Source organism: Podarcis pityusensis, assembly GCF_964106645.2.
Source record: "Podarcis pityusensis genome assembly, chromosome: 13".
NCBI lineage: Eukaryota > Metazoa > Chordata > Lepidosauria > Squamata > Lacertidae > Podarcis > Podarcis pityusensis.
Window position 1 is genome coordinate 47901933 of NC_138038.1, and position 9131 is coordinate 47911063.

General features: G+C 44.9%; 1 protein-coding gene across 1 annotated transcript; it reads left to right on the forward strand.

The window, feature by feature from the left end:
• Positions 1-240: 240 nt before the first annotated feature.
• Positions 241-6964, forward strand: LOC308461944 (vomeronasal type-2 receptor 26-like; the record flags this gene model as incomplete). Its single annotated transcript, XM_080979111.1, has 6 exons — positions 241-531; positions 1620-2477; positions 2840-3067; positions 4850-4976; positions 6063-6623; positions 6801-6964. 6 exons carry the CDS (start codon positions 241-243, stop codon positions 6962-6964), a joined length of 2229 nt encoding a protein of 742 aa, XP_080835237.1.
• Between the last annotated feature and the right edge of the window lie 2167 nt (positions 6965-9131).

Genomic DNA, 9131 nt, shown 5'->3' on the forward strand with positions numbered 1-9131 from the left:
GGATATTAAAAACCAAACGAGAGCTAACTAAAAGGTGGTAAAAGAAATATAGAAATGTCATGATGAGTAATTAATTTTATTTAGGCTGAAAAGTTTGATATTTATTATTTTAGAACCACCATAAATGATGAGGTTATAGTTCAACATGTATCAATTAGAGAAAGAAATGGCAATTTGTTTTGTCTACTTGGTGCATTGTAGAATTCTCCTCTGAAATTTCATACTAACCTCATTTGCAGCATGATTACAAAATTCTACCAGCACATCCTTGCCTTGGCATTTGCTGTAAAAGTGATAAATGAGAATCCCAACATCTTGCCCAATGTCACAGTGGGATTCCACATCTATGACAGCTATAATGATGCAAGGCTGACCTATCGTACCACTCTGGACCTGCTCTTTAAAATGCATAGATTTGTTCCAAACTACAAATGTGACTCGCAGAAAAACCTCATCGCCATAATCGGAGGACTTAGCTCTGACACCTCCTTCCATATGGCTGATACCTTAAGCCTCTACAAGATTCCACAGGTAGGTTTTACGAGTAGGGACATGAATTTTTGTCACAGAAATCACACTCTTCTCAAGCTACAGGGGTACCTCAGGTTAAGAACTTAATTCGTTCTGGAGATCCGTTCTAAACCTGAAACTGCTCTTAACCTGAGGTACCACTTTAGCTAATCGGGCCTCCCGCTGCTGCCGTGCTGGCGCTGTACAATTTCTGTTCTCATTCTGAAGCAAAGTTCTTAACCCGAGATACTATTTCTGGGTTAGCGGAGTCTGTAAGCTGAAACGTCTGTTACCCGAGGTACCACAGTATTCTTAAAATGGTATTGATATTCAGAAAGTGAATATGACGGATGCTAAAGCATTACAAGCTGTGATGTCAATCAGAAATGTAGATTACTTCTTACTAGTAGAGATTGCTACAAAGTCTGAGTTAAGCACAGAGCATTCATCACTTTGGACACTTCCAACACCACCACCCTGTGCCTCACATCAACTGCAAGAGATGTTGTCTCTGCAAGGAGTCAGGTTGTCCTGAAGACAAAGCTGACCATAGACTTTCTTGGAGAGCCTGGATAACTGATTAAAGGGTCCTAATTTATTTTGCACTATTGGACATCTGCAGGGCTAGAGAGGTTCTGTATGTTTCTCATCATCTGACTCAGATGTCTGTAGGGAGATGTATCCTCCAGCCAATGTAGCTCTGAATTAGATTGTGGTAGTTCCCCTGCCATGAATATAGTCCATTTTAAGACAAGTCTCCGTCTTGCAGTCTATTGTCCCATTGATAGCTCATGACAACTCATTCTCCTCTTCTTTGAAGAGACCCCAGAGATCCTGCCTGGATGTAGTTCAAGATCCCACCAAGCATGTACCCTGGCATTCACAACAACACATCCACCACAAACATACACATGAACATGCAAACCACAGCTCTTCAACCCTTCAGTATCACCACAACTCAAATTAAATTTCAACTGGAAGCACCCTTCAACTTAAATGTCTGTAATACTAGCAATTGTTTCAAAAAACATTTGTTGAGTAAACAGCCACAAGCTAAAGGTAATTCTACATACTTATCTTTATAATGTCTCATCCCCCACCCCCATTAGCTTACATATGGCTCATTTCCACAAAAGGAGAGTGATATAGATCACTTCCTTTCCTTTTACCGCATGGTGCCCAATGAAGCCCATCAGTATATGGCGATAATCAACTTGCTTCAGCATTTTGGATGGACATGGGTTGGACTCTTTGTCAAGGATGATGATGGAGGAGAAAATTTCTTGCAGGCCCTGGAGCATCTGCTTTACCAGCGTGGGATCTGTTCAGCCTTCACAAAAAGAATGGAGAAAACATATCATTTTGATATGATGCATGAACTTTTTGACATACTCAAAAGCTATTATGTGGGTCTCACGAATGATAAAGCCAATGCATTCATCGTCTATGGAGATTCGCTGACACTGAGCTGGCTGAGATGTGTTATATTTCTACGAGATCCTGAAAATAAGGAAAGCTCAACATTTAGAAAGGTGTGGATCATGACAACACAAATTGATTTCATACTATTGAGTTACCAAAAGTCTTGGGATCTTGAGCTCTTTGAAGGTGCCATTTCCTTTGCCATTCACTCAAAAGACCTTCTCAAGTTCAATGAATTTCTTTGGATCATAAAACCTTACTGGAATTCAGGTGATGGTTTTCTCAAGGACTTCTGGGAGCAAGCATTTGACTGTACATTTCCAGATCTGATCATGCAAGTTAATGAAACCTGTACAGGGGAGGAGAAGTTAGAGTGTCTTCCTGGGCACCTGTTTGAAATGGACATGACTAGCCATAGCTACAATATCTACAATGCTGTCTTTGTTGTGGCTCATGCTTTGCATGCTATTTATTCATACAGATCAAAGCACAGAGCACTGGGGGAAGAAAAAACATTTAAACTTCAAGATCTGCAGCCTTGGCAGGTAATCTGTTGCAAACAATATATTATTTCAGTGAGTCGATTTCTCCAAGGCCAGATGTCAAGAGTTAACATTTTGTTAGTGCCCCCTTTCCTGTACAGAATAGATCCATCTATTGCTCTGTTATCACTTTTCCATATGCTATATGAAAATACAGTGGTACATCGGATTAAGAATTTAATTCATTCCGGAGGTCCATTATTAACCTGAAACTGTTCTTAATCTGAGGTACCACTTTAGCTAATGGGACCTCCCGCTGCTGCTGCAGTGCTGCCACATGATTTCAGTTCTCATCCTGAAGCAAAGTTCTTAACCCAAGGTACTATTTCTGGGTTCCTTCTGTTCCCTTTTTCTTTTTGAATCAGCTCCACTATTTTCTGCAAGGCACTTTATTTAACAACTCAGCAGGAGAAACAATGTCCTTTAATGATAAAAGGGAAATGAGAGGTGGATTTGACATCACGAACATGATCACATTCCCAAACAAGTCCTTCCTTCAAATGAAAGTTGGACAAGTTGATCCTGATGCTATTGAAGGAGAAGCATTCATCATTCATGAAGATATGCTTGTATGGCACAGAGGATTTAATCAGGTCTGAATTCTAGCAATCCTTCTGGTCCCCACTGTTCTTATGATGTGTTCTCTGCGTGTCAGAAATTGCATTTTGTTTAAATCTGTTTTTTTCTATCTGATATGGCCAAGGAAAAATGTGGCTGCCTAGCACATTCAAAATTGGCATCACCTAGAAATGCCAAGGGAAAAAACAGTACATTTTTGTATATCTATAATTTCCATTTACAGTGGTGCCTTGCAAGACGAAATTAATTCGTTCCGCAAGTTTTTTCTTCTTGCAAGTTTTTCGTCTTGCGAAGCACGGTTTCCCATAGGAATGCATTGAAAATCAATCAATGCGTTCCTATGGAAACCACCTTCAGACCAGGTCCGGGGACAGTCTGTCCCCCCCACCTCTTCTGAAGGCTGGGGGGGACGGACAAGGGCTTTTCTTCCCACCTCCAACCTTCAGAAGGCTGTTCTGAAGGCTGGCGGTGGGAAGAAAAGCCCTTCTCCCCACCTCCCGCCCCGCAAGCTCTGGGGACAGGAGGGCTTTGCTGCCGACCACCAGCATTTTAAAAGCCCCCGCTGTCCCGGGGCAATTTTAAAATGCTGGGGGTCGGCAGCGAAGGCTTCGCTGCCGCCCGCCAGCATTTTAAGATCGCCCGGGACAACGGAGAAGTCTCCGCTGCCCCGGGGGCTTTTAAAATGCTGGGGGTCAGCAGCGAAGGGTTCGCTGCCGACCCCCAGCATTTTAAAATCACCCCGGGACAGCGGGGGCTTTTAAAATGCTGGTGGTCGGCAGCAAAGTCTTTGCTCCCCCCCGCCTGCCTTCCCGGGACAGCGGAGACTTCTCCGCTGTCCCGGGCGATCTTAAAATGCTGGCGGGCGGCAGTGAACCCTTCACTGCCGTCCGCCAGCATTTTAAGATCGCCCGGGACAGGGGAGAAGTCTCCGCTGTCCCGGGAAGGCAGGCGGGGGGGAGCAAAGACTTTTGCCCCCCACCGGCCTTCAGAAGAGGTCCAGGACCTCTTCTGAAGGCCGGCGGTGGGCGAAAGTCTTTGCTCCCGACCGCCAGCATTTTAAAAGAGGTCCCCGGAGATTTCCCTATGGGCTTTCTTCTTGCGAAGCAAGCCCATAGGGAAATTCGTCTTGCGGAACGACTCAAAAACGGAAAACTCTTTCGTCTTGCGAGTTTTTCGTTTTGCGAGGCGTTCGTCTTGCGAGGCACCACTGTATATATAAAGCAAAGCTTTGGAGTATATAAATGAAATTACTGCACAGGAGCCCATTCGGTAACGTCTTTTCCTATTGCATAGAGACAATAACTCAGTAATAGAACACATATTGCTTGCAAAAGGTCTCAGGTTCAATACCTTGCATCTCCAGGCAGGGTTAAAATGAAGCCCTGCTGAGAGTTTTTTCAATTATTCTGCAGAATAAACTTAACATTTTGGAGAGCCCTCAAACTGTGTGGCTGACCTGCCAAACTTGGGGCCCTACCAGTCACTCCAATCCATGAATTCAGAAGTTTGGCACATGTTTGGAGTGAATTGAACAATACAGGATTTGGGGGGAGCAGTATAGTACCATGGTGGGGAAGTCAGACACTGTAAAAAGGGGAGTTTGTGCTGCAAAATGATTGCAAAGTTTGCCATAGATTTCAATGGGATTCCAAATAATGGGATCCATAGACAACACAGTTGTGTAAAGCAGCTATTTATATCGAACCTTCACCCCCCGAGCGGTGAACTTCATTATTAGAAGTCAACTAAACAATCAGTTTCTCTGATCTCCTAAAAGACTTTTCTGCTATGGATAGGTGATTCCCCTTTCTCTGTGTAATGACCACTGCCACCCTGGGAATCAGAAGAAAAAGAAAGAAGGGGAAAAGTTTTGCTGCTATGGCTGTGCTCCATGTTCAGAAGGGGAAATTTCAACCCAGGATGGTAAGTTATGTAGCACTCATGTTTTTCATCCTAAAAGGACAATGGCAAGTCTAGACAGTAGCATTTGAGGGGGTTATTTTACTGCAAAAGGAGTAAGGAGCAACATGATAAAAATAGGATAAATATAACATTAGACCTTGGGGCATATGAGGAAATTGAATGTGAGATGATTCAGAACAGGCAAAAGAAAATTAAATTCTTCATAAAGTACATGATTAAGCTATGGAATTTGGTACCTCAAGAGGCAGTGATGGGCACAAATTTTTAAGGCTTTAAAGAAGGATTCAACAAACTCATGAAGGATTAGGCTATCCATGGCTATGACCTCTGGTGGCTTTGCTGTGCCTCCATCATCAGAGGCCGAAATCTTCAAATACCAGTTGCTGGAAGGTGTGGAGGTTGGGCGAGACTTCTGTTTCACTCAGGTCCTGTTTGTAGGCTTCCCATAGGAATATGGTTGGCCACTGTGAAATCAGGAAGCTAGATTAGATGGGTCATTGTTCTGATGTAGAAGATGCGCTTGTGTTGTTTTGCGAAAAAGAAATGCAGTTAGAAGGCTATCAACACAGATTTTATCAACTTTGCACACTAATGATTTTAATAAGCCTAAAAATACACTGAACGTGCAGGCAGCTCCCTTTTCAACTGGCGTAGGGGACGAGGTCCAGACTCAGCAGTCCTTCTAAAGAAGCCCCTCATGAGGATGGAAGACCATCACCCTGCTATTGTTTTATTGATTTATTGATTTAATATGATGTAAACAACTTTGAGATTTTTATTAAAAACATAAAGCAGAATATAAATTTAAAAACCAAAAAAACCAAAATAAAAAACACTGATATATTAACACTTAAAACACATGGAAGAAATAGGTTGAATTTCATGTGAGCAAAGAAGTAATATGGAAGGCAAAAAATGCTTGAAATGTAATAACTGAATCAGTATAATAGCTTTCAGAATAAGGAGATCAAAACATTTATATCTGAAAACTAAAACACATGGATCCAATAGGTGTAATTTTATGTAAGTGAAGAAGACAAAAATTTGTTCAATCAGTATTGAAATTTGACCTTGTTTATTTTTCAGATATGACTAATTGCTTCAGATGCCCAAAAGCTCAGTATCCGACCAAGAACAAAACTGCCTGCATTGAGAAAACGATTACCTTCCTTTCTTACAAAGAACCTTTAGGGATCAGTTTAGCATCATTTGCCCTTTCTTTCTTCTTCATCACAGCTTTGGTGCTAGGAACATTCATTAAGTACAGAGACACTCCCATAGTCAAAGCCAACAACCGGGACCTCACCTACTCTCTCCTGGTCTCTCTCCTGCTCTGCTTCCTCTCTTCCTTGTTATTTCTGGGTGAACCTAGCAAAGTGTCCTGCCTCCTCCGGCAACCAACTTTTGGCATCACCTTCTCAATGGCCGTTTCTTGTGTGTTGGCCAAAACTATCACTGTAGTTGTAGCTTTCATGGCCACCAAGCCAGGGTCCAGCATAAGGAAGTGGGTAGGGAAAAGACTGGCCTACTCAGTTGTCATTCCCTGTTCTCTTATTCAATCAACTATCTGTACTGTGTGGTTGATGAGATCTCCCCCATTCCCTGATTTGGACATGCACTCTTTAACAGAAGAAATCATTGTACAATGTAATGAAGGGTCCGTCACCATGTTTTATTGTGTCTTGGGTTATATGGGCCTGCTAGCCATTATCAGCTTCATTGCTGCATTTGCGGCCCGCAAGTTACCTGACAGTTTTAATGAAGCCAAGTTCATTACATTCAGCATGTTGCTCTTTTGTAGTGTTTGGCTGTCCTTTATTCCAGCCTACCTGAGCACAAGTGGAAAGGGTATGGTGGCTGTGGAGATCTTCTCCATCTTGGCCTCTGGTGGTGGTTTACTGTGTTGCATCTTTGCCCCTAAATGCTACATCATTGTTCTGAGGCCTGAACTGAACAACAGGGAGCAACTTATAAGAAGGAATAATTAAATAATAGTTTTGGTTTCACCTTATTCTGGAAAAAAATTAAATATATGGAAGTTAAGGGTTTAAATTCTTTTTTTAAAAAAAATTCTATTATTACTAATTGTAGTGGTTGGGAGTTACTCGTGCGTAATCCTGCCCCGTTTGAGCATTAGATTGCCTGGTTAAACCCTCCGGACTGCACAGCCCATCTCAGCGTGGCTGCCCTTAGTCACTCGTAGAATCTGTCTGTGGGCGTTTCTTAAAGCGCTGCCAACATAAGAGCTGTTTGACGCCCAAGCGTCTCCGCCTCTCACTGCGCGGGAGTCTCCTGCGCAGGGTGGGCGTGGGCAGCGGGGTGCCTGGGCTCTCCTCACTAACTTCCAATGAAGAGTCCTGGAGCCCCTGCACCTCCCTGTCCCGTTGCTCTCCTGGATCCCTGGTGTTACACTTATTCCCTTCCCCTTCTTCCCAGCTGAGTCTCCCCCTAGCGCTGGGACCTTCTCCTGCAGAATCAGAGACCCTCTCCTTCTCCCGTGCCTCTGATGTCAGTTCCCTGACATCCACCTCCCTCCCAGGGCCCCCTTCACTCCCCCTCCGACCTGTGGGCTCTATTGTAGCCTCTTCTCTGGTCGGTGAGCCAAGGAAACCCCGGAATGAGCTGTCCTCCTCATCTGTGGGTGCGAAAACCTCTTCCCACCTGCTAAGGTTCCCACCCATGGAATGACCCTCCCAATCCGATTCTTCTTCGGATTCTGAAAACCCTTCGAAACTCTCTTCCTCTTCTGTGGTACCGAATTGTTCCTCCCAGAATCTCTCTAAGGGCTGGGGCTTATCTGGGAACCGTCGGTGGAACACTTCCACCATATGCTCGTCGCCAACTGCCTCTGCTGGCACCCACGTGTTTTCCGACCAGGGCTCTCCTTCCCACGCCACCAAGTACTCCACTTGCCGACCTCGCCACCTTGAATCAACTATCTCTGCGGCCGAAATTTGGTGTTCCCTTTCTTCTACCTGTGGTTGTGGCATGACTTCTACCTCCCGCCCCTCGAATTCCCGCCCCTCTCTGTGTGGTGAGAGTAAGGACCTGTGGAACACGGGATGTATTTTTATGTTGTCGGGCAACCTGAGCTTGAACGCCACGGGGTTTATCTGTTGTATAACTTCAAATGGCCCCAGTCATCTGGGCTGCAACTTCTTGCACCCTCCCTTAAAGGGTAACCCTTGAGTGGACAGCCACACGCGATCCCCCACCCTTATGGTTTCCCCTTCCCTTCGGTGTTTATCTGCTTGCTTCTTGTAATTGGCCTTGGCCCTTTCTAGGTTCGTCTTGAGCTGTTGATGTAACGCTTCCATTTCTTCCACAAACTGTTCAGCTGCGGGCACACTCCAGCTTTGTTCCTCATTACCCGGGAATGCCCTGGGATGACACCCATAATTGGCCAAAAATGGACTCATTCCTGTGGACACATGTTCAGCGTTATTGTACGCAAATTCTGATAACACTAGTTTCTCTACCCAATCATTCTGCCTCTCGCTTACGTAGCAGCGTAAGTATTGCTGGAGTACGCTGTTTGCCCTTTCCGCTTGCCCATTGGTTTCTGGGTGTCTCGCTGTAGAGAAGCTGACCTCGACTTGCAGTAGGCTCATGAGCTTCCTCCAGAACCGGGAAGTAAATTGTTTTCCGCGGTCTGAGAGAACCCTCAAGGGGGCGCCATGCAGCCTGAAAATGTGTTCTACAAACAACCGTGCCGTTTCTTCCGCCGTCACCGCATGTGAACAGGTGATGAAATGGCACATTTTGGTTAGCAAGTCGACTACTACCATCACTGCTGTTTTTCCCCTCGATTTGGGCAAATCCGTCATGAAATCAATTGACACCACCTCCCAGGGTTTGCTTGGTGTGGGTAAGGGTTCCAGCAAACCCGCTGGTACCGTGCGTTCCCCTTTGGCCCTCTGGCAGCGGTCACACCCTCTTACATATTCGCGTACATCTTCCCTCACCCGTGGCCACCAAAATTGTCGGGTCACCAGCATCATGGTTTTGTGTTGCCCAAAGTGCCCCGCTGTGGGGGTGTCATGTAGTTGTTTGAGTACCCTTCTTCTTAGAGCCTCCCCCGGTACGTACATCGCCCCCCTGTAGTACAACACCCCTTCCTTCTCTTCGAACCCCTCTGGTGCTCCCCTCCCCTCT